The sequence below is a fragment of the Mobula birostris genome, chromosome 16 (genome assembly GCF_030028105.1).
Source record: "Mobula birostris isolate sMobBir1 chromosome 16, sMobBir1.hap1, whole genome shotgun sequence".
NCBI lineage: Eukaryota > Metazoa > Chordata > Chondrichthyes > Myliobatiformes > Myliobatidae > Mobula > Mobula birostris.
In genome coordinates this window covers 4,966,405-4,991,881 of record NC_092385.1, presented here as the reverse complement: position 1 = coordinate 4,991,881, position 25,477 = coordinate 4,966,405, and the positions used below count along the sequence as shown (strand labels likewise).

The 25,477-nt window shown below is 41.9% G+C and overlaps 1 protein-coding gene across 1 annotated transcript in view; it reads left to right on the top strand.

Moving 5' to 3' along the window:
• The window catches only part of LOC140210955 (protein transport protein Sec61 subunit alpha-like 1), a 29,918-nt gene extending 5,365 nt beyond the window's left edge, over window positions 1–24,553 (top strand). The window contains exons 2-12 of the mRNA XM_072280246.1: window positions 1,919–1,986; window positions 5,476–5,541; window positions 7,572–7,650; window positions 10,754–10,885; window positions 12,402–12,511; window positions 13,669–13,822; window positions 15,820–15,980; window positions 17,581–17,778; window positions 19,531–19,722; window positions 19,938–20,014; window positions 23,414–24,553. Coding sequence (XP_072136347.1) covers window positions 1,919–1,986; window positions 5,476–5,541; window positions 7,572–7,650; window positions 10,754–10,885; window positions 12,402–12,511; window positions 13,669–13,822; window positions 15,820–15,980; window positions 17,581–17,778; window positions 19,531–19,722; window positions 19,938–20,014; window positions 23,414–23,600 — 1,424 coding nt within the window. The 3' untranslated portion in view covers window positions 23,601–24,553. The remainder of the gene's footprint in view (window positions 1–1,918; window positions 1,987–5,475; window positions 5,542–7,571; window positions 7,651–10,753; window positions 10,886–12,401; window positions 12,512–13,668; window positions 13,823–15,819; window positions 15,981–17,580; window positions 17,779–19,530; window positions 19,723–19,937; window positions 20,015–23,413) is intronic.
• Window positions 24,554–25,477: the final 924 nt, after the last annotated feature.

The window sequence follows — 25,477 nt, the reverse complement described above, 5'->3', positions numbered from 1 at the left end:
GCTGAGTTCACAGCTTTCTGCAGCTTATCTTGATCTTGTGCAGTGGCCCCTCCATACCAGATGTTGATCTATACGAGTGTGTTATAAGGGGCAGAGAAGGGTCCAGTGTAAATGTATAGCATTGAACCAGGAACAGTTATTACCCTACAGACATCAGACTCCTGGACCGATATGGATATCTTCATTCAATGTTACTCTAAACTGATCTATGATCTACAGACTCACTTTCAAGGACTCTTTGTGACCTCTGTTCTCAGTATTTTTATCTTCAGTTTGTTATAACTAAGTTAACAAATTTCACATCACATGCCGGTGATAATAAATCTGATTCTGGTCTTTTCCATATATACGTGTTTGCCAGTCTTCATCTGTTTATTACAAATTTAGTTCTGGGCTATTTATGTTGGATCTCCTGAGTGGATAAAGTCATTTGACCCCTCAAGTTACTCATTGTTCCGTTCTCTCTCTTTGCTGCTGGCTGTGTTTGGCTTCAGCTTTGGCCATTAGAGTAGCCAGATCAGGCCAGGGTTCCGAGCCTTTTCTTACAGCTGAATAATATTACCAAAACGTCTTACTTGACTTAAGATGCACTCAAATATCAGGAATTTCTAGGAAATGAATATTTGTGTACTCAATTTGAATAAGAATCAATTTTGTTATCACTGACAGGTGGTGTGAAATTTGTTATTTTGTGGCAGCGGTACAGTGGAAAACATGAATATTGTAAATTATAAAAAGGCATCCGTTAGTCTTGCGAGACCATGGATCTGCACCTGGAAAGTCTTCACTCTCCAGGGCGCAGGCCTGGGCAAGGTTGTATGGAAGACCGGCAGTTGCCCATGCTGCAAGTCTCCCCTCTCCACGCCACCGATGTTGTCCAAGGGAAGGGCATTAGGACCCATACAGCTTGGCACCAGTGTCGTCGCAGAGCAATGTGTGGTTAAGTGCCTTGCTCAAGGACACAGCACGTTCCCCCGGCTGGGGCTGGAACTCACGACCTTCAGGTCGCTAGTCCAATGCCTTAACCACTTGGCCACGTGCCCACTAAATTATAAAGATTATATATTAAAGATTAACATTTAGTGAGTATGTTGAGTGTCTCTCTTCAGGCTCCTGTATCTCCTCACTGTTAGTAATGAGAAGAGCGCGTGTCCTGGTTGGTGGGGTCCTTAAAGACAGATGCTGCCTTTTTGAGGTATCACCTTTTGAAGATGTCCTCAATGGTGGAGAGGCTATTGCCCATGGTGGAGCTGGCTGGGGTTATATGAATGTTCTGTGTGCTTTATCTGGCTTTTTACTTGAGGTCAGGTAATAGTATAAAACTGCAACGGATGTCCTATTCCATGCTATATTGGAATGGGCAGTTTTACTGGTATGAAGTCAAAGTCTGTAAATAGAACATGAATACTGTATGGTGTAAATTTGCTTTTGATTTGTAGAATGGTCTTTAATGCTGTGGGGGGGGGGGGGGGGGACTTACTGGAACAATCCAGCAAGTCAAGCACCATAGGAAGAAAAAACAAGTTAACATTTTGAGTCAAAGGCCCTTCAGGATGGTGCACTTGCTGATTTAGATATCCTGTATATGTCTTTTGATTTTTTTTTTATGGCTTTGTTGTCTCCAGCTCCTTAGGCAATCAATAGCATTTCTAAAAGTGGATATATTAATGAGTCCCCATGAAGATCTGGTCCTTGTTCTAGTTGACCTTTGCAAGATCAGCACTCAAGCTTCATTTTGGAAGCATTAACCATTAAACATAGATGAAGCATAGGTTTTGTGAAATGAAATGGGGTTACTTGTTGATCACCAGTAAGGTTCTCTATCCAGCCCAGCCATTTGGGGCAGGGGTGGGGGTATTGAGTCCTGTTTCTGTTTTTCCACATTTGAGATGCTAATGTTGCTGTCTTTTCCCCCCAGTAAAATTCCTTGAAGTTATCAAGCCGTTCTGTGCTGTGTTACCAGAAATCCAGAAACCAGAAAGAAAGGTAAATTCATCAACCATTCCTTCCATCTGCTGATTTTTTTATTCTACTGTATAGTGGTAACACTGTGTATTTGTATACTGCCTTGAGATCCCAAGTTCATAATCCAGTGAAATACCACCAGAAATCTAGCATCAATTAATGTCCTAAAAAGAAAAGTAGAGCAGGTCATTTGACTGATTAAAATTAACAAGATCTAATTAAATAATGCAACACATGAGATTGACTGAAGAATTAAACCAAGGTAACAGTATTACTGAGACTGCATATCTTCAATGTCCTGAACTGTTGACTCTCTTCTTTGAATGCTTTCTCAAAGATGCTTGCAGTCTCATTCTTAAAACATTGGTCTCTTAAACCCATTGAGTGGTAGGGTGTAACTCATCACAATAAATAGTTTAAAAGTCTGTTATTTCTCTTGCACAAAATGCTTCTGAGGATGATGCTGGAAAACCTGTTCTTTGATAACTTTTTGTTGCTGGGACTTGAAGACCTGCGTAATAGGGAAAGGTTGAATAAATTAGCAGTTTACATTAGACTTTTCCTGTCCAAATGTCAGTGTTACCATTATACCCACCTCCACCATGTCCCTGGTAGCTTGATCCATGTGCCCACCACTCTGTGGCAAATATTGTTTAGATTCCCCCTTAAATCCCTCCCCTCCCATGTTAAGTGTGCGCCCTTTTGTTGTAGACTTCGCTCTAATCTTAGGCAATCTTCACTGTTCACTATTTTTGGTATAATCTGCAAACCTGCTAATTGTACCACCTACATTAGTCATCCAAACTGTCAGTATTTATGACAAACTGGTCACAGCCTCCAGATTCAGATTAATTTATCTCATGTACGTGGATGCATACAAGGAAGTGCATTGTTTGCATTGAAAAAGACTGAAAACTCCCCACCCCCAAACTCAACTCCTTCCAACAAGCTGGTTCTGTATCCAGTTGGCTGAATTGCCCTGGATTCCATGTGAACTGTCCCCCACAGACCAGTCTACAATGCTGGACCTTGTTGAAAGTCTTGCTAAAGTCTGTGACAACATCTACTGCCTTGTCCTGATCGATCCTCTTGGTGGTTCTGCCGGTAAGGCATCGTGCTAACCACTGCATTACTGTGCTATCTGTACCTTTATGCACCTCAGGACTGCTAATGCTTTTTCATAATATTGAACAATAATAGTAATACTGGACACTGGACATTTTTGTTTAATCAAACCACCCCTTCCATTGGCAAAATCTCAGCATCTACCTGTTTAGTGTATTTATTTAGTTAGAGATACTGTGCATAATAGACACCTAGAGCTGTACTGCCAGGCAACACCCCCCCACCCTGTAACCCCAATTTAACCCTAACCTATTCACAGGACAATTTACAATGAACAAGTAACCTACCCGGTACATCTTTGGACTATGGGAGGAAACCAGAGCACCCAGATAAAACACACGCATTCTGCGGGGAGGACATACAGAGTTCCATATAATGTACATGTTCATTATGTAATGTATCTGGTTTACAAATGCATATCTACTCTGTTAAAATAACTCTCATTACACAATGGAAGATTCAGTCTAGATTTTATTACTGGATATGTGTTCTTTGCTCTCTGCAGTGACACATTAAGATGCAGCAGAAGTGGATTTCTCTCTCATGCCTGGGTGTTATTTTTAGGTTTCTTGCTATCGGAGTGTTTTGGGGATATGCTTAATTGCTAAATTATTATCACTTGGAGATTAAGGCTTAGTCACGGGTGATGAAATATTCTTAAGTTAGTGTTGTGGACACTTCAAAGAAATGGAAATTATATTTGTATAGACATGATAAACCAGCCTACAAGAGATATTTCAGATATGCTCTTGCTAGGTTGAGGAACAAGGAAATTATTACCAGCTAGATACCATACCTTGCATACACTTGCTTTCGTGCTTGAACAGTTACAGCAAATCTAGGTACAAGGGCTTGTAGCTACCAGCATCCTGAGGAGGCCTCCTGATAGATGAGATGAACGCTGTTGACTTTGTCCAAGTATACTGTTGATCCATGTTTCCAGCGCTCTTTATAAATGTGCTTTATTCAAAATGGGTTTGATTTGAGAAATGTGCTGACCTACTTTAAGGGGAAGTGGAATATTGGTTTATAACAATGTAGAGTTATATGTGTGATCTGTTGTATGATTTTAAAGATTAAGAACGGAAATTTTGTGGTGGGGTTTGGGAGTAGAGAGTACTGGTACTTTAGTATTGTATTACAAATGATGTCATTGAACTTTTATAAGTTTTGCACAGAATGCTGGAGGAACTCAGCAGGTCAGGCAGCATCTGTGGAAATTTATAGTTGTTCAATATTTTGGGCCAAGACTGTTCTTCGGGACTGAGAAGGAAAAGGAACACGCCAGAATAAAAAAAATTGGGAGGGGAAGGAGGATAGCTGAAAGATCATAGGTGTGTTGCTTTGTATTTCTAGCATCTGCAGGCTTTCTCGTTTATACAAATTTTGGCATTGGATATTAGGTAGTGTGACGAGGTTCTTTACTTCTCTCTGATGACTTTCTAGATGACTCACTAATTCATCGTAAGCATTTTCCTTCTCTAATCCTGCCAGCAAAAAATTGGCCGCATCTGGCATGAAATATATTCTAGATTTGACTTAGCAATAACATTCAAATCTTTGTTTAAGTTTTTGTAGCCCTCCTTCCTGTCGATATGGATGCATAACTGAGACTCCTGTGCATATAGGATGTTGAAGAGTGATTTAATTAAAGTATGAGCTTTTTGAGAAACTATTGATGGGATGGGTGGAGAGAAACATCTTGCTGGCAGCAGTTTCTAGAATGCAGGTATCAGCGCCAGGCCATTTGGGAAAGAAAAATAGAAAACACCTCATACAAAGACGGGTATTCATATTCAAACGTTTACTACATAAGGGGCGAATACACAAGATACAAAGCACCCACAAGTTTCTCTGATGTGGAGGGAGCTCTTCCTGTTTATAATATCCTGTCATTGCAATCAGAATCGGGTTTAATATCACTGACATATGTCAGGAAATTTGCTGTACTGTTTTTATAGCAACTGTACAATACTTGCATATTAAACATATTAAATAGTTAAATAGTGCAAAAAATAGAAATTAAAAAAGTAGTTAAGGTAATGTTTATGGGTTCAATGTCCATTCAGAATTTGGATGGCAAAGAGGAAGAAGCTGTTACTGAATTGGAACAGGTTTCTATACCTCCTTCCTGATGGTAGCAACAAGCTGATGGATGCAGCATCTTTGAGGCATCGCTCCTTGGAGATGCCCTGAATACTCGGAGGCAGTGCCCATGATGGAGCTGACTAAGCTTACCACTCCCTGCAGCTTATTTCGATCCTGTGCAGTAACCCCACCCCCCATACCATAAGGTGACTCGGCCGGTTCGAATGCTCTCCATTTGCATTGAACAAATGTTTCAATGTTGTTTGCGTTTCAATGTTCTAATTGTTTTTGTTTCAGATTCAGTTCAGAGAAAAAGTATTATGGACCGCCATTACACTCTTCATCTTCTTGGTCTGTTGCCAGGTCAGTACCTTTACAGCTATATTTTACTTGTTTCATGTAGTCAAGCATCTGGGCTAATAAACAAAATCAAACTTTAGTAACATATTTGAGTTACTTGCTTCAGATGTATTTCTAGTAAAAGGGGTTCTGTGCTGGTATTGTGGTTGTTTCAGGACTGACGACCGTAAGGTATAGGAGCAGAAGTAGGCCATTCGGCCTATTGAGTCTGCTCCGCCATTCAATTATGGGCTGATCCAATTCTTCCAGTCATCCCCACTCCCCTGTCTTCACCCCATATCTTCTGGTGCCCTGGCTAATCAAGACCCAGAACTTTGTTTAACCACCCAATAATGTCAAACTCCAGCATGGCAGCTGTGAATGTTAAATTGTTCTCTTAGAAAAGAGATCTTGTCCTAAAGATAATCAGAACACCAAATTACTGTGAGAATCTGTCTTATTAAGCCCATTACCAATAGAAGCTAGTCAGAGTTCTCTGTCCAGGACCGAAGGTTGATCAGCCCTGGAGCTTCTGCTTTCACCAGATGACTTCATATGTATTCTAAGCAAAGATCCTTCCTCTCCTAGGGTTGAGGTCTGTAGTTCTAGGTTTTTATGTGATGGGGTTGCTGGCCCCATGCCCAGACCACCACCTTTCGCAGTCGGGGTGGGACCATCCATGGCAAGTTGAAAATCTGTCTGCCTCATTATCTCTCTTTGGGGAAAGGAATCTGCCAGCATTGCCAGGTTATCCTGTATGTGACTCAGACCTTCGGTTAAATGCCCTTTGGAGCAGCTGTTCAGTTGTGGCCAAACCATAAGGTTAAAGTAGAAAAAAACGTAAACAGAATCTGAATCGGCTTTAATATCACTGGCATGTGTCGTTATGCAGCAGCAGTACTTGCAATACGTAATCAAAACTAAATTGCAGTATAAATGTATTTTAAAAAGTTAAATAAGTAGTGCACAAAGAGAAAAATAGTGAGGTAGTGTTCCCGGGTTCAATGTCAATTCAGAAATCTGATGGCAGAGGGGAAGAAGCTGTTCCTGAATCACTGAGTGTGTGCCTTCAGGCTCCTGTACCTCCTCCCTGGTGGTAGCAATGAGAAGAGGGCTTGTCCTGGCTGATGGGGGTCCTTCAAGGCATCACTCCTTGAAGATGTCCTGGATACTGGGAGGCTGGTCCCCATGGTTGAACTGTCTTAAGTTTACAACCAGATGAACAACTCAGCATCAGCCTAGGCACTGCCTGTGAGCTCAGTGAAACTTCTGTTTCAGTTCACATTGCAAAGTACTGCTTGCAAACATTTGGGGGATAAATTACAAGAGTCTGTTTGAATGACAAGCCATGCGTAGATACATGTGGGAATGTTGACTTCTGCTAACTGAAGCAACCTTTACTCGGTGATTTCTTTTTTTGTTTCTGAACTTTTACCCCTTGTGTAGAGCACAGGCTCTTTGGCCGACCTTCTTACGGACTCCAAGATCAATCTAACCCTCTCCTCTTACATTTTCATTGGTCCACGTGCCCATCTCATCATCGTCAAATGTCTGTTACTCAGCTGGTGTTTCAGGCAGCAATGAATGTCCTAAATTATTTTTTGACCGGTCAGGGTTGTTAGCCCTGAGTTGAACCCCTGAACCTGGAGGACTGGTGGACCACTCTTAGTCTGGCCTGTACCCTTTGACCTGTTTGGCATGGGTGACCCTACCAAGAGGTAAAGCATTCCTGACTCTAGCCAACATAGCTCTCTGTGTCATTGAGGCAAACTCTATAACCAGGTTGTGGTCCTCTTGGACGATGTGCCAGTCTAAGAGCGTCATAAATGTCCCTCGTGTCTATCTCTATGACCAGGTATATCTCTCTGGTTTATCTACCTATATTTCTCTGTTTTAAAAAAAGAAACTACCTCTGACATACCTTTTGTACATTCCTCCAGTCACCTTAAAATTATGCCACCTCGTATCAGTAATTTTTGCTTTCAGTGTACTTGTTATCTTTAGATAATGTTTCATTAAAACTATTGTTTATAATTGTTTTTAAACCTCTGTAGATTCCTCTGTTTGGCATCATGTCCTCAGATTCTGCAGATCCTTTCTACTGGATGCGAGTTATATTAGCTTCAAACAGAGGTAATCAAGTTTATTTCAGATAGAGTTCCATGTCCCAGTTGGGAGCAATAGTTGTCAGTTTATCAAGTAGGACTTGCCTCCCTTTCATATTGTGTTAGACCTGCCTTTGGACTGGAGCTTTACTCATTAGCCCGGTTGTTTGGAGCAAAACCATCAGCATTCTGTTGCTCCCAGGCACGTATGTTTTGGACTTGCGAGTCAAGAATGAGCTGAGTATGCCCATGGGCTCCGCTCCAGTTTTTGAGGAGGAAACAACTGGCACTCATAATATTTAACCTCTCCAGGGATTTTTTTGTAGATTATATAATTTATCTTAATTTCAAATTATTTACAATTTTCAAGTATGCAAGTTATTGCTGTATTGTTATCTTGCTCTGCCTTGATGTCTATGTTGCTGATGTAATACTTGCTTCGCCCAGCGGCTTAATAAAGGGAGTGATAAACTCTTGCCCGGCCAAACTTAAGAAATCTGGTTTGGGTGGATGCTGTGAGATGTGTCCCTTGTTACAAATCAGTACCACAAAATAACAAACAGTACATAATATGTGATTAAACGATTAAACTTTATAACTCTTACTTTAACTATATAGTTAGTACGTAGAGAAACAAAATATTTTTAAAAAGGCCTAAGTCTTATTAAACAGTCTGCGCACAAAATTGGAGCTCACTCATAGGCCAATCGATCCCCATCGACCTCCTCCGATCATTGTTGCCCTTCGGACCCCTGCTCCAAGTCCACCCCGTCCGGCGGTCTACCAAATCTCTCCATTCCCGTCTTCTTTCTTCATCTCTCTCTCTCCCTCTCTCTGGCAAAAGCCTGCAAAATCGACTGCTTCCAGATTCACAAGACAGGGCAACAAAATCTCGATAACTCAAACATTGCTGCTACAGAAAAACCGTTACTTCAGTAGTGAACATTACAAAAAAGCCATTACATTAGCAGTGAAACCTTACAGCACGTTACACTGAATAACTAGACCCTTCTAAGGTACAACCATTCTGTGTGCAGTGTGCGTTAATAGATAAAAGCTAAGTGATCTTTGTGTGCGGTGAGATCGAAAGCACTGAGAATGTTACGCACTTTTCAGAAACTATCCCAAATCAGTTACTGCTGAAGCAGACAGTTGTGACCATGATCTGATATCTTCTGTGTCATGTAGTTCTTTTGTGTGTACTCTTCTTGTGAAGCAAAGCTTAGTTCTGTGGTTCTGTGGTTAAAAACATTAGTAAAGCAAAGACTGTTCAGAATGTAGGTTCCTTACCTAATATGACACCAGACCAAGCAACCCATCACAGACATTTGGAACTTAACAGGATAAGCTTGCTGAGGGATGGCCTTATGCCTTGCAATTATGTGACTTTGTTTGATGCAGATCATCTTTCTATTAATCTTTATCTCCAGTGAGATGTGGAAATTGTGGTGTAATAATGTTTTGCTTTGTTACTTTGCAAACTAGATAAGAATGAGGTTTACTATCACGAAATTTGTTGTTTGCTAGCAGCAGTAAAATACAAAAAATGCACTTTTGAATGAGGTAGTGTTCATGGACTGTTCAGAAATCTAGTGGCAGAGGGGAAGGAGCAGTTTCTGAATTGTTGAGTGTGGATCTTCAGGCTACAGAATCACCAGACATGTCCTGCATGTGAGAGTCCTTCGTGATGGATGCTGCATTCTTGAGCCATTGCATCTTGAAGATGTCATCCATGACGGGGAGGGTTGTGTCTGTGAAAGAGCTGGCCTGAGTCTACAACCCTCTGCAGCCTCTTGATGCTGTGCAATAGTGTCTCCATATCAGGCAGTGATGAAACAGAGTGCTTACTCTGTAGAAATTTCCTAAAGTTGTAGAGCATTGTTGTATTCAGCATTGTGAACATTTGTTGGTATTTCCCATCCCAGTTTGTACAACTGGAAGTATTATCTCTTGATCTCTTGTCTTAACTTATCTCACAGAAAAGAGTCTCTTCAACCTATAGCAATATGATTACTAGCTAAGGATTCCCATTTTCCCTTTTCAATTCCCTGTGCCCTGTTTTCTCTCACACATGCGTGTGCACACACACAATGTACGGTAGCCAATTGGCCTGCTTCTTTGGGGGGGGGGGCACCTGGAATATACAGGAATAACCCACATGGCCACAGGAAAGGTAGGTATCTCTGGAGCTTGCAGAGTGTTAGAATTAAACTGAGGCTGTTAGAGCTATGAAGTAGCAGAATTGATTGAAGGATTTTTTTTTTCCACAGACACCAAAATTTTGCATTTTAACTTTAGTGTTCAAAGTACATATTATGAAAATATGTATGCAGTATACAGTCACGAAATTCATCTTCCCTACAGGCAGACATGAAACAAAGAACTATGGAACCAACCTGTTCAAAGAAGAAGGATGAAAAATCAAACCATCTCCCTCCTCACATGCAAAAAAAATTGTGCAAATGGCAACAAAAAAAGTTGGAAACAATATAAAACACAAAAGGCATATTTCAGTACAGTTTAGCTCAGTGTTCGTTATCTGCAGGCCGTCCAATTCAAAATTCCTCAGTAACAAAAGAATAGCGACTAGAAATAGAACGCGACATAAAAACTGAATTTGAGTCCAAATCTACAATCCACATCAATTAAACTTTGCCCTGTCTCCATCTGCCGACGTCATTGACACTGCAGTTCCTTTTTAGATTTGATGTGGATCACTTCAATAGTTTTTGAGTAACAACACAAAATGCTGGAGGAATTCAGCAGGTCAGGCAGCATCTATGGAGCGGGGTAAACAGCTGACATTCCAGACCGAGACTCTTCATCAGGACTGCTGGTTGGAGAAAGTGGGAGGAGCCGAAAGAGATGGTTGAGTGTGAGGACCAGTTCTGCCAGCTGGAGGAAGGTGGTGGTTGAGGGGAAGGATATTGGTCTGTTTAGAAAGAAGCAGAGAACTTTAAGGCCTTCCTGATGGGCCTGCCCAGGCTGTTAGGTTTGTGGATCTTGGATAGGAGGTGGAAACGAGCATTGTAGGGCAAGGGAGCTCTGAGATTGTGGAGTGCCAACATTATTGTTGGTGAAAAATTCTGGAGTGTTGATACTAAAACCATGTCTTTTGTTTTAAATCTTAGGCACATTGATGGAGCTCGGTATCTCACCAATTGTTACCTCTGGTCTCATCATGCAGCTTCTGGCAGGTGCAAAGATAATTGAAGTTGGTGACACTCCCAAAGATCGAGCTCTCTTTAATGGAGCACAAAAACGTAAGTATCAGGTTGCATTTTGATACAAATTTGCCTGCAGCTCTATTGCAGTTGTAGGGGGAAAAAGTGGCCATTGTCCTGTGGTGTGCACCTGCATTCATGCTACATGTTCTTTCCGTATTGTTCATCTGCTGTATGAATGTATCTTCTGTTTCTTTATGTGGCTTCATCCTGAACGCATCCTGTGCAAGTTACACAACTCCGAGGTAGTGAGTTTCACGTATATGCTCAATCCTTTAATTTTCTTTTGGATTCCTTGATAAATTTTATAACCACTAATTCAGAGTTTCTCATCTCGGGTTCTGTGAGAGATTGTGATTTTTTTTTAAAATTGTTTTTTGAACTTCTGGCAATGTGCAATGCTAGCTCTCACGGTGGTGGGTACTGACCGAGCAGCCCCGTTAGCAATCTTGTTACAGGTCTCTCAGCACAGTAAGGCAGTGCACAGTAGGACCGTGCTTATTTGGTTTTTGACATGAGATAGGGGAGGCCATTGATAATTGGTGAGCGCTGTATTGCACGGAGGGGAGGAAGGTAGGCTGATGAGCGTGAAGTGCGTTTTCTGAGCGTTGAATGGACTCGCCCAACTTAGGCTGTGACATTGGCCCCTTCCTTCCAAATTACCTCCCCGAACTTCCCCTTGCGTGCTGCCAACTGACTATGGGAGCAAAAATTGGAGGGAAATTTTCATTCTAAAGGAATATTTACACATAGTGACTCAGCTGCTGGCCTGTCACTTTGTTGTTGTAAACATTGCAAAAGGTGCATCTTGTAGGTTAGAAGATGAAGAATGGCTGTAGAAGTGAGCCCACTAAGACATTTTTCATAATATGAGCCTATTGAACAAGTCTCTGCAAGGCCCTGGAGAAAATGTTTTGACTGTGCCCGTGTCTCTGGGGACTGAAACAAGAAATTGAACCAAACGTTGAGCATTTAATGGTCTGACGCTATTCTCTCATGTGAATGACTTAAATGCACACTAGTATTTATGCAGTTATACACATTTTATTCCATATCTGTACTTCTAACTTTTTATATGATTCTTTATAACTTTTTTTGTTGCATGGCACACTAACACACCCCAGCAAATTCCTAATATTTGTAAATGTATATGCAAATAAAATTGAGCTTTTATCAATCCCAGCATATTGTAGTTTTTGATATTTGGCAATACTGACATCTACAAATTATTAGTCTAGTAAATTTTCTGCTTCCCTCAAGTTAGATTCCTTGCATAAGATAAGCTGGTAAATTTGTAAATTGATTTATTATTGTCCCATCTATTGAGCTGGGGGGGTTGTGGGGAGAGAGAGAGAGACTTGTTTTGCATGTGTCCGTGCAGATCAATTCATTACAGTGGTGCATTTGGAAAAGCAATAGTAGAATGCAGAGGAGAACTTTCCGTTCAGCATCACATTGAATCCTATTGGTTGAGATTTTCATTAGCTAAATATATACAAATAATTCCTTCGCTGTACTTTGGTTTGTTTCTCAATCGTGGCATGTTGCCCCACAGTTTTCGGTATGATCATCACTATCGGACAAGCAATTGTATACGTCATGACTGGGATGTATGGAGATCCATCAGAAATGGGAGCTGGCATCTGTCTCTTGATCATTATTCAGGTAAGGTGTTAGGTACACTCACACGTTTAAATATTCAGACAAGCACTTGAATCACGGCACAGAAGGCTGCAGATCAGGTGCTGGTAAATGCAGTTAATGCAGCAATAGTTGAGTGTGAGTGGTGATGGGCTTTTTCTGTGCTATGGCTTAGCAGTTATCATGACCACTAAGTAATTCTGGAGAGAAACTCCTTAATTTGCCCAGTTCAAGCTTAGTTTTCTGACCTTGATCTTTGAGATTCCCTTTGTAGTTTGACTTTAGTCTATAGTTGGCTGAATGCAACTTGTCTTTTTTTTATCCCCTGTATGAGCAATGACCTGGCCATTGAGCCTTTCGTGGCATATCAATGTTCAAAAAATTGTTTAGTGAATACTGAAATTATGATGACCTGGTGTAAATGATTTAGTTATTTTATTTAGCGATACAGCATGGAGTAGGCCCCTCCGGCCCTTTGAACTATGGCACTCCAGCAACTCCAACAAACTCAGTTAACCGTAACCTAACCACAGGACAATTTACAATGACCATTTAACCTACCCGGTATGTCTGGACTGTGAGAGGAAACCAGAGCACCAGGGAAGTCACGCACTCCATGGGGATTCCTTACAGATGGTGCTGGAATTAAACACCAAAGTCCTGAAATCCCAGACTAATCATTGTGCTACTGTGGTTATTGCCATAAATTTGGATTTACTCCCCTGATGGTGTAGAAGAGTGCCATAAATATTGCATACTTTCCCAAATGTAGTTTAGGAAAGAATTCTGTAGTTAGCGTAATGCTTTATAGCGCCAGTGATCACAATTTTCTTCACTGTCTATAAGTATTTTGTATGTTCTCCCCATGACCGCATGGGTCTTCTCCATGTGCTCTGGATTCCTCCCACTTTCGAAAGATTTGCAGGTTAAGATTAGTAAGTTATGGGCATGCTATGTTGGTGCTGGGAGCATGGAAACACTTCCTTAACTCCGGAACATCCTTGACTTGTTAGTCGTTGACTCTAATGGTGCATTTCACTGTAAGTTTCGATGTGCTTGTGACAAATGAAACTAGAAGCACTTTACACTGGAAAATGGTAGCAACTTAAGACTAAAGTGCTACAGCTGTACTGCTTTTTCCAAGCAGAGTTTCACCAGGGTTTATAAACTCCTCTGTACAGTTGTTTGTCGCAGGTCTGATCGTCCTGCTGCTGGATGAGCTGCTGCAGAAAGGTTATGGCCTGGGCTCTGGCATTTCCCTCTTCATCGCCACCAACATCTGTGAGACCATCGTATGGAAAGCTTTCAGTCCTACTACAGTGAACACTGGTAGAGGTAGGTGGAAAGTCAGTCCCTGTATGACAATGCAACAATCCATCACTGATATTGCCACAGTTTTGCAGAAGAGATTTTAGCTGTGATTTAACAAGTAGTGAAAGGTTTATTTCTCAGAGAAGAGGCGATTGAGAAAGGATACATATTAGAGAAATAGAACACTATGGGCTTTTCAACCTACACTAAGATCAATCTAACCCTTTCCTCCTACATAGGCCAAACCCTTCATTTTTCTTTCATCCATGTGCCTAAGAGTCTCTTAAATGTATCTGTCTGTACCACCACTTCTGGCAGTGCATTGAAGACACTTGCTACGCTGTATTTAAAACCTACCTCTGACATCTCCCCTAAACATTTCTTCACTCACCTTAAAAGAATGTCCTCCAGTATTGTTCATTATCGCACTAGGGGTGGGGAGGGGGGAAGGTGTTGGCTGTCCACTCAATCTGTGCCTCTTATAATCTTGTACACCTCTGTCAAGTCGCCCCTCTTCAAAGAGAAAAGCCCTAACTAGCTCAGCTTTTTCTCATAAGACACGCTCTCTAATCCAGGCAGCATTCTCTGCATCCTCTAATGTTTCCGTGTCCTTACGCTAATGTGACCGGAACGGAACACAGTACTCACAAGTGTGGTCTAACCAAGGTTTGATTTAGCTGTAATATTACCTTGTGGCTGTGGTGCAGGGATACGAGTTAGCAAAAGCTCCAGAAGTGGCCCTTTAGAGATGGAGAGGCTATAACTATTGGCAAACAAATGGACAAATATTTTCCCCAGGGGCTTGACTGGTCATTGTATCCTATGCACCGAGGCATGGGGAGGTTTTCTTACTCTGGGCTTTCTTAACACTTTGCTGTCACCAGTTTCCACCATTGGATGCAGACAAAGAGCAAAATTAGTGATGCTCTATTAAAGGAACGTAGTTAAATGCCTGACGCATGAATATGCCAAAAATTCAGTATGGTGAATAGAGTTTGATTTTTTTTTTATAAGAATATGATGGCTTAAATTTTAAGGAAATACAACCATCTGTACAAAAGCTGTCAGTCGTATGGCTTTTCTATACACGTATAGTCGTGTGCAAAAGTCCTAAGCATGTGTGTTTTTAAAAAAAAAATAATTCTGTAAAGCAAAGATGCTTTCAAAAATAATGAAAAGCTTTTATCAAAAAATGTACTATGAAAGGACATTAAAAAGTTTTTTTAAAAACTAAGTCAAATCAATATTTGGTGTGACCACCTTTACCTTTAAAACTGCATCAGTTCTCTTAGGTGCATTATTGTGTAGTTTTATAATAAAATAGGCTGGTAAGGTGTTCCATGAATCTTGGAGAACTTGATGCAGTTCTTCAGGAGACTTTGTCTTGGTTGCTTCTGTCTCTCTGGACGGCCTCGATGTTGAGATCAGGGCTCTGTGGAGGCCTTACCATCTGATGCCATTTAAACTTATCTAGGATACCTTGGACTTTGACACAGAACTATAACTTGTGTAATCTTGTATCTTTAACTGGAGAACCCACAAACAGACTTTCAGAATGATGTGATGCAGTTTTATACCTGGTCCCTTTTCTGCTTCTGCCCTGAGCTTGGCTAGAATGTGGTGACTGTCCTCTGTCATGTTCCAATACAAATAGTGGGATAATTTTAATATCAATCAGATTTATTATCACTGACTTAAGTGATGTACGAATGTTTTGCAGCAGCAATACAGTGCAAGGACACAAAATTGCTATAAGTTACAGAAATAGTGCAAAAAAGATGAGGTAGTGTTCCCAAAGAAGCTGTTCCCAAATTGAGTGCCGGTCTTCATGTTCCTGTACTTCCTCCCCAGTGGTAGTAATGAGAAGGTGGCATGTCCCAGATGCTGAGGATCCTTAATCGTGGATGCCACTTCACGAGGTACCATCTCTTCACGAGGTCCATGATGGTGGGGAGGGTTGTGCCTGTCAGTATTGTCAGTCTTTTAATGTATTGTTCGTGATCTGTTTTTAATGGCAATAGGGACTGAATTTGAGGGGTCAATCATTGCCCTCTTCCATCTCCTGGCCACGCGACAGGACAAAGTCCGTGCTCTTCGTGAAGCCTTTTACCGTCAGAACCTGCCAAACCTCATGAACCTCATTGCAACCATCTTCGTCTTTGCTGTAGTGATATACTTTCAGGTGAGTTGACCGGTGCTGTCAAACATAAATTAACTAGTTGCTTGTCTTTCTGGTCTATGCCCACACTAGTTAATGTTATAAGACCATAAGATATAGGAGCTGAATTAGGTCACTTGGCTCATTGAATCAACTCTGTCATTTGATCATGGCTGATCAACTCCATTCTCCTGTAACCTTAGACACCCATGATAACAAAGAACCTATCAACTTCTATAAATATACCCAGTTATTTGGCCTCCAAACATCTGTGGCAATGAATTCCACCGTTTGTCATCCCCTGGCTAAAGAAATTCCTCCTCATCTCTATCTAAAGGAACAACATTGTATTTTGTGATGACCTAGCTGTCTACAGGATACGCAAGCAGTGCCCAAGTCGAGACAGTATGATATGGAGAGCAAGCTGTTCCCCATGCAGCAGACTCCCCCTCTCCATACAGCTGATGAATCTAAAGGAACGGCAGAGACTGACATAGTTTGGCACCAGCAGCGTCGCAGGGATCTCTGGACAGTCACGGAGGGCTGCCTTAGGGACTCCAGCTCTGGATTTCTCCCTTGGGGTTTGTTCCCAAAGTTTTACTATGAATCAGTAAAGCTGCAAGGCACTGGAAGTCTGTAGATGAGCTGCCAACCACGGCTGATGAACCCCAACAACCCAAAGAGACTGGTTTTAAGGTGCCAGTAACCCGGCTTTGCCTCTTCTGTCAGTAGAAACTGTTCCATGAAGCTTAGTAGCTAAGCCACACGTGAAGGCCAGAAGCTGAACTTGGTTGTCGAGGCTATTTGAGATGCACACCATTGGGAGCATTTAATAGGTCGTGGGAGCTTATCCCCACTACCTCCTTTGGCTATGACAACCTTAAGGAACCTTTACAATCTTAAGATCAATGGTAGGTGATGCAATACGATTTCATTTATTGTAGTGACATTGTTTATTTCAATATTTTGGGTTGACAAATAATTCCTTTGAATTATATACTACGGTGTGCACCACCTCTGAATGTTCAAACATTTACTGGGACAAAGTAATTCACATAGTTGGTTTAAAGGCTTCTGAGGACAGAGACCCCGGTCTCACAGAATTAATGTCAGAGCTGACTGAGAACACAAACTATTAATCAACTATTTCTGCTGTTGATTTCTCTCTACAGATAGGTTTTGTTTTCAGGAAGGCAGTGATTGAATCAAGTTGTGCAGAGATATATAAACCCAAGTATTGCTGAATTTTGAGATTCCATTTGTCCCCAGTGTCTCAGAACATTTTCTATACTTAATGTACCAGAGTACTGCTGTTCTAACCTGTTACTGGTGTTTTCAGTCCTTTTTATCATTGTTGGTCTCGGCGTCAAATGACACTGATTCCTAGTAAATTTTTAGTAATGGTGTAACGTGCCAGTGATTGGAGTTCCATTCCCACCGCTGTCTGTAAGGAGTTTGTACGTTCTCCTCATGACTGCAAGGGTTTCCTCTGGGTTCTTTGCTTTCTTCCCATATTCCAAAAAGACATGAGGGTTAGTAGGTTAATTGGGTAATGAGGCCTCATTGGGCATGAATGGCCTGGTGCCGTGCTGTATCTCTAACTAAATCCTGTATTGACTTGCAGGGCTTCAGAGTGGATCTGCCAATCAAGTCTGCCCGCTACCGTGGACAATACAACACCTATCCCATCAAGCTTTTCTACACGTCGAACATTCCTATCATCCTTCAGTCTGCCCTGGTCTCCAACCTCTACGTCATCTCCCAAATGTTGTCTACAAGATTCAGTGGCAATTTCCTGGTCAACCTGCTGGGCACCTGGTCTGTAAGTAGAATCTCTTCAGTGGGCAGCAAGTTTTAAAAGGTCATAGTAAATGTGGATTCTGTGATTGTACCTAGAGGCATTTCTACATTTTATATTAGTCTATTATATTAGACAGGTGTATTCTCCTTAAAGGAGAGATTTGACATTTGCTAGAAGTGTTAGAAATATATTGTATACGCAGAATGAGCCAGATCAGTATTGGAGTGCTGAAGGTGCTCCTGGTATCAGGTGCGGTTCTCCGTCCTGACCCTGAGTGCTCCCTGTGGTGTGGCATTTCCTCTGGTGCCCTGGTTACCCCTCGCATCCCAAAGGTCTGCAGCTCGGTAGATTAGAAAATTGGACAGTGCAGGGACTGACCCTTTGGCCCACAATGTTGTGCTGAAATAATTAAGTAAATAACACTTAATCCCTTCTGGCTGTACGTATCCCTCTATTCCCTGCACATTCATTTGCCTGTGAAAGAGCCTCTTAAACACCAGTGTTTTATCTGCCTCCTCACCACCACTTCTGGCAACATCCATTGCTTCTCAGTGAATCAATTTTAAAGCTTTTCCATTACTATAGTTTAGGACAGCATAGCCGATTTGCAGATAGCAATCTCCCACAAACAAGTGATGGTGATCTGATGCCTTAAATGATGACTGTTGGGTAGCACACACCATCACCATCATTATGTGCTGTATCTGTTGACATGGGCGATCACGGTCTCTGACCATGATTGTTCTTGGCAAATTTTTCTACAGAAGTTGTTTGCCATTGCTGCCTTGTCTTTACAAGATGCATGACCCCCCCCCCACCCTGCCCCCCCCCAGCCATGATCATTGCTCTTCAGAGATAGATTGTCTGCCTAGCGTCGGTCACATAACCAAGACTTGTGATGTGTACCAGCTGCTCATATGACCATCCACCACCTGCTCCCATGGTTTCATGTGACCCTGATTGGGGGGGCTAAGCAGGTGCTACACCTTGTCCAAGGGTGACCTGCAGGCTAGCGGAGGGAAGGAGCACCTTACACCTCCTTTTGTAGAGATAGCACACCAGGGAAACATCACTGATTGTAGGTGGCCATGATAAATTGCCCTTAGCGTGTGGACAAATGGTAGAATCCGGGAGAAGTATATATGGGAATATGAGGAGCATGTGTTTTAAAATTCTAAAAGTGAGTACAGAATTAGTGGAAATGGGTGGTTGATGCTATCTTAGTGGGCTGAAGGGCCACACTTGTATCTTACTGTGACTCTAAATGTTCTTGAGAGTCCATGAAAAATTAACAAGATGGTACCTGGAGCAGTGGGCTTGAGTTATCAGGAGAGACTGAGTTCCATGGAGCAAAGGAGGATAAAGGGTAACTTAAGGGGATCATAAAATCATGAGGTGAATAACAAGTTAGATTGTCACAGTTCTTTCTTCAGGGTAGGGGAGCCTAAAACTAGAGGGCATAAATTTAAGGTGAGAGGAAAGGTTTATTTATTTGTTGGGGTAAAGTGTGGAATATGCCCTTCCAATCCTTCGAGGCACATCCTAGCCTATTCACTGAACAATTTAGTGACCATTTAACCTTTGGACTGTGGGAGGAAATTGGAGCACCTGGAGGAAACCACACAAGATCACATTGTCAGAAACAGTGAAAAGCTTGCCTTGCGTACTATTTATTCAGATCTATTCATTACACAGTGCACTGGACTAGATTCAAGATCTGAGGGGTTTGATATCTTTGTCATTTGTGTATAACACTTCCTCTTCCCTTTGAAGGATAACACAGGCGGTGGTCCGGCACGTGCGTATCCTGTTGGTGGTCTCTGCTATTACCTGTCTCCTCCTGAGTCATTCAGCTCCGTGCTGGATGACCCTGTGCATGCTGTGATCTACATCGTTTTCATGTTGGGTTCCTGTGCTTTCTTCTCCAAAACCTGGATTGAAGTATCTGGTTCTTCTGCCAAGGACGTAAGTATTTTGAGAAGTTGAAACTAACTTCCTATTTGAGGGATTTGAGCTATTATTTTTCATTATTTTTATTATCTAATCTATTGATTTTAAAGTTAACTATAATCTATGCTACTTCATCTACATTTGAGGTAACCCTGGTAGCTTCACTGATGGAGGGCTTGAAGCTGTTTCCAAAATCTTTCTAAAATTGGCCATTTCTTGTTCAAATATAGGTTGCCAAGCAACTAAAAGAACAGCAGATGGTGATGAGAGGGCACCGCGAGACCTCAATGGTCCACGAGCTTAACAGGTGAGTTATTAACTGCAAACCACATTGACATCGGATCTTATAGTTGGATATCTCTGCTGAGATTCCTGAGTGTTCCTTGACCTGATCCAGTGTCCCTGCTGCTGTTAAGTGATGACATGAGTACTGTTACATATGCGTGGACAAGAACAACAGCAGAGCAGTAGAATGAAACGTTTTTTACTGGGTCATGTTAGCCACTGTACCTGCTGGGCAGCTTGCTACAAACCAGGCCTGCCAGAATGGAAGCACGTGCACTTGCCACGTTCTCAGAATCAATCCGATATGGTTCAGTTCCCACTCCAATCCTGGCTCCCTTTATGGAGATGGAGAACGGAGACAATGCGATATGGTGTCTAACACAGCCCTGCTGCAATTGATTGTAACCAGCACTGAAGATTTTGACTTGAATTTACAAATGGTAAACCAGGGGGAGGTGGGGGAAGAGCGATTATCAGATGCATGTGTCTGCTTAAAAGATTGGAAATTTAGAGTCCTAGAGCACTACAGCACAGAAAAGGCCCTTCAGCCCACTGAGTTTGTGATGAACTGTTGTTATACCTAGTCCCATCAACCTACAACTGGACATAACCCCCATATCCCTCCTATCCGTGTACTTACCTCTAATACAAATACTTTAAAATTCATTCCGTGATCTTTTGTGATTTGGCAAGGGGCCTTCGCAAATGTATTTGCAAAGGAGACTTTATACTCGTGTAGATCACAAGATATCACTTTATTAGAGTTATGTAAAACTTGCAAATCAGAAAGTAAAGCATGGTAAATTAGGTAGCAATATAGAAAACAAACTAATACTTATCCACTTAATGAGCTGATCTGTTGAACGCTGGAGGGAACCACAGATTCGTTAAAAAAAAATATTACATAGCCTTCTCTCTGTCGATCTCTAAATGCTCTTGTCTCTTTTTCCAACTCTTGGCTCTAGCAGTAGTTATGACCCTGTGTAGGAGAAGATTGCCCCTTTTAATGCCATTCAAAACCCTTTTCACTCAGCATTTTCCCATAATAAGGCACCGTTTGGCACCTGCGCAATGACCTCGCCTTCCCCAGACAAACATGAACTCATCAGTATCTAATCTCAAGGCTAGACTTGTGCTTCTTTTACTTTCTCCAAACAGTCTTTCAGGCTAACGCCATTTTGTCTTACCAACTTCAAATTTATTTTAGCTTATGTAAAGGAGGAATCAAATTTAACTCTTTCCTTGCGTTATCCAAATTTCTCTTAAATGTTACATCCATTACTTCTGGCAACTTGTTCCACTCCAAGTGAAGAAATTCTCCCTCATGTTCCCTTTAAATGTTTCACCTTTCACCCTTAACCTAAGACCTAGTTCTAGTCTCACCCAACCTCAGTGGAAAAGGTCTGCTTCCATTTACACCATATCACTCACAATTTTTTAAAACTTGGTGATTGTTTAATGATGGACAAATAAGTCCATCGTTAATAGTCATAGTCATACTTTATTGATCCCGGGGGAAATTGGTTTTCCTTACAGTTGCACCATAAATAATAAATAGTAATAAAACCATAGTTAATACTTTTAAAATTGGATTCTGATATGAGTGGCTTTGTCAACAGTTGTGTGAAAATACCATCGAGGAGAATTGCAGAAGTTACATTCATTTGGTGCATTATGTCTGTACTGAGCCAAGCTAATCATACCCTACGGCAGAGTTTCACTCTGTGGCTCTTGCATGCACCTAAATACTTTGAGATTTTGTTCCCATTCGCTCTTTCAGGCACCTGGTGAAAGATTTCCTCATATTCTCTCCAGTCCTACTGCAAATTACTTGTAATCAGCCCCTCCAAGGGAAAATAGATCTTCTCATAGAACATAGAATAGTACAGCACAGTACAGGCCCTTCGGCCCACAATGTTGTGCTGACCTTCAAACCCTACCTCCCATATAACCCCCCACCTTAAATTCCTCCATATATCTGTCTAGTAGTCTCTTAAATTTCACTAGTGTATCTGCCTCCACCACTGACTCAGGCAGTGCATTCCACGCACCAACCACTCTCTGAGTAAAAAAACCTTCCTCTAATATCCCCTTTGAACTTCCCACCCCTTACCTTAAAGCCATGTTCTCTTGTATTGAGCAGTGGTGCCCTGGGGAACAGGCGCTGGCTATCCACTCTATCTATTCCTCTTATTATCTTGTATACCTCTATCATGTCTCCTCTCATCCTCCTTCTCTCCAAAGAATAAAGCCCTAGCTCCCTTAATCTCTGATCATAATGCATACTCACTAACCAGGCAGCATCCTGGTAAATCTCCTCTGTACCCTTTCCAATGCTTCCACGTCTTTCCTATAGTGAGGTGACCAGAACTGGACACACTACTCCAAGTGTGGCCTAACCAGAGTTTTACAGAGCTGCATCATTACATCGCCCATCAGCCCATCGTGTTCATGCTGGTATTCCTGCATTTAGGGTTGTATCTGTATGCCTCTTAAGCTTCTGATTTCACCACCTGTCCTGGTACCAGATATCAACTATTGTGTGCTTTTAATAAAAATACTCACTGAGATCCCCTTTAAAGTTCTTTTCTGTCATCTTAAATCTATGTCCTTTCTGCTATCCCAATTACTGGACGGAACACTTGCTACACATTTTGTATTCGAAATTCAGATTCTGGGAGTCTAGAGACACTCAGAATGCTGGCAGACAGGCAGTTCCTATGGAGAGCAGTAAAGAGTCGATGATTTGGGCTAGGACATTTCGTCTCTAATTCAGGCCTGCTGTCTCTCTGGCTCCACCTGGAGGCCATTTTATGCAATGTTCTCTTGTTTCCCAGCACTAGGTACATGTGAGCTCCATCATTTTTACATGGCATCTGGGATTGGTTACCTGAACTTTAGATTTGCTAGGGACAGGTGCAGAATAAAAATCCCACTGAGGGTAATGCAGAAGAGGGCAATGGGGAAGCATCGTTTTTGTGATTAGGAGCCTGTGATGTACTGCTGGGGTTAGTACTAGGACACCTTTGTTTATTTTGTATATTAATGATGTGGACGCCAGCATAGAGGTATATGTAGCTGGCTTGAATGTTGGTGGTGAGGGGTGGTGGACTTTGGCTACAGAAGGATTTCACTGAGTTGGTAAAGTGGCCTGAGGAAGAGCAGACGTGTTTATTCCTGAAGAAGGTGAGGTGTGACATTTTGGGAGAGGCTAATCAGGCTGAGGCATGCACAGTGAATGACAGGACCTTGCGAGCAGAGGGAACATAGTCTAGGTGTCCACTGCAATGAACAGAGCAAGCCCCTTCACCAGGGGTACTAACCTTTCTTGGACACTACACTGTATCTCTAAATAAAATAAAATAATAAATGTTACTTTTACTTTGACTAATAAGTATTTATTTTGTTTTTTTCCCCACAGATATATTCCCACTGCTGCTGCTTTTGGTGGTCTTTGCATTGGTGCACTCTCTGTACTTGCTGACTTTCTGGGGGCTATTGGTTCTGGGACTGGTATCTTACTGGCTGTGACCATTATCTACCAGTACTTTGAGATCTTTGTGAAGGAACAAAGCGAAGTGGGAAGCATGGGAGCCCTGCTGTTCTAATGGCGTGGAGCATCTCCGTTCCCAAGTATATTCATGATTGAAGCCTGAGAAATTTCAGAATTAATCACAGCAGAGATTGTCTTAAACCTTTTTTCACCTACCATTGCCCTTCCTTTTACACAGGAGAGCTTGTAAGGCTTCTGGGTGACAAAGGGTTAATTTGTTTTCATTTTTTTTGGCACCGTGTGCTAAAAAGCAAATTGTGGCATCTGTTTAATTACGGTTAAAAGCACAAATGACCACCATGCGAAGAGTGTTCTTTGTGTGAGTGTTGTATTGATGTGTCATTTACTTCCACTAACTCCCCACCCCTCACCCCAATTGAAAGAGGGAACAAAAGTCTGGGGTGAATTCATTTAATTACTGTAAATCGCAGGCTTTTTCCCTCAGTGTTAGGCTGAATAAATTAAGAGTTTCCATGTGTCTACAGGGTGAGTCTAGCAAGTATTGGGCAGCTGGGGGCATGAAAATGCGTCCCCTTTCCCCCTCACTGCCTTCTGTTCAGTTGTTTGGTTATGTCTTGCATAACTGGGACACTTTCTCTGGCTCACTAACCCAGAGTAGGCACGAGAGTGCAGGATGCATATAGAAAGGCAGGTGAGAGAAGTGCACGTGGTATTCCTGAGTTCATTTTACAGTGTTGGGCCTCGGTACCTCCCTGCTCCTACCAGTAGAAATTCCATGAGTTGTACAGAGTCCTCCTCATGCATTCAGAAGAAACTGACGTCCCTCTGCTGTGCTGATATTTCAATGCCTTCTCTTGCTGAGTGTAATATGTTTCAGGATTTCTTTCTATAAGTTCTCTGTTCCGGTTTGGAATAAATGGAATTTCTATGCATTCCCATATGTATTGGCAGTGACTAAACCACACAGCAGTGTTTGTTCCCCTCCAACACCTGTTGGCTTTGAATTCAGACTTTATAAATAAAAGCGTTTTGACAACGTCTTCCTGATTGATCTTGTACCACCGAGCTAGATCTGTGAAGATGCGAGTCCATGCTCCACACCAACACAGAAATACAGACTTTGGGTGCCTTATCGAAGAAAGTATGTGCTGGCATTGGACAGGGTCTCAGTGAAATCTTCTGAATATTGAAAGGCCAAGATAGAGTGGACATGGAGAGGATGATCCAATAGTGGGAGAGTCTTGGACAGGGGGCACATCATCAAAATACAAGGACAACCCCTTGGAACAGGGATGAGGAATTTCTTTAAGCAGGCGGTGTCAAATATATGGAATTCATTGCCACAGACGGCTGTGGAGACCTTGCCATTGGGTATATTTAAAGTAGAAGTTCTTGATTTGAAGGGCATCGAAGGTTACGGGGAGAGGGCAGGAGAATGGGGTTGAGAGGGGAAAAAGTCAGCCGTGATCAAGGGATGGAGCGGACTTGATGGCCTAATTTTACTCCAATGTCTAATAGCCTAAGCTGTTCTGGCTTCCAGCTATGCTTCTAACAAGCCTGGCAAATTACATATTCCTTCAGCATCAAATGTCTCTCCACTCCAAGAAGGGAGAGATGGTGATAGGCCAGTTAGTCTGACCTCAGTGGTAAGGAAGATGTTGCAATCAATTATTAAGGATGAGGTTTTGGGGTATTAGGAGGCACATGATAAGATAGGCCATAGCATGGTTTCCTGGAGAAAATCTTGTCTGACAAATCTGCAATTCTTTGAAGAAGTAACAAGCAGTTGATGATGTGTAATTGGATTTTCAGAAGGCCTTTGACAAGATGCCACACATGAGGCTGCTTAACAAGCTGCGAGCCCATTGTATTACAGGAATGATTCTAGCATGGATAAAGTAGTGGCTAATTGGCAGGATGCGAAGAGTGGGAATGAAGGGGGCTTTTTCTGTTTGGCTGCTGGTTACCAGT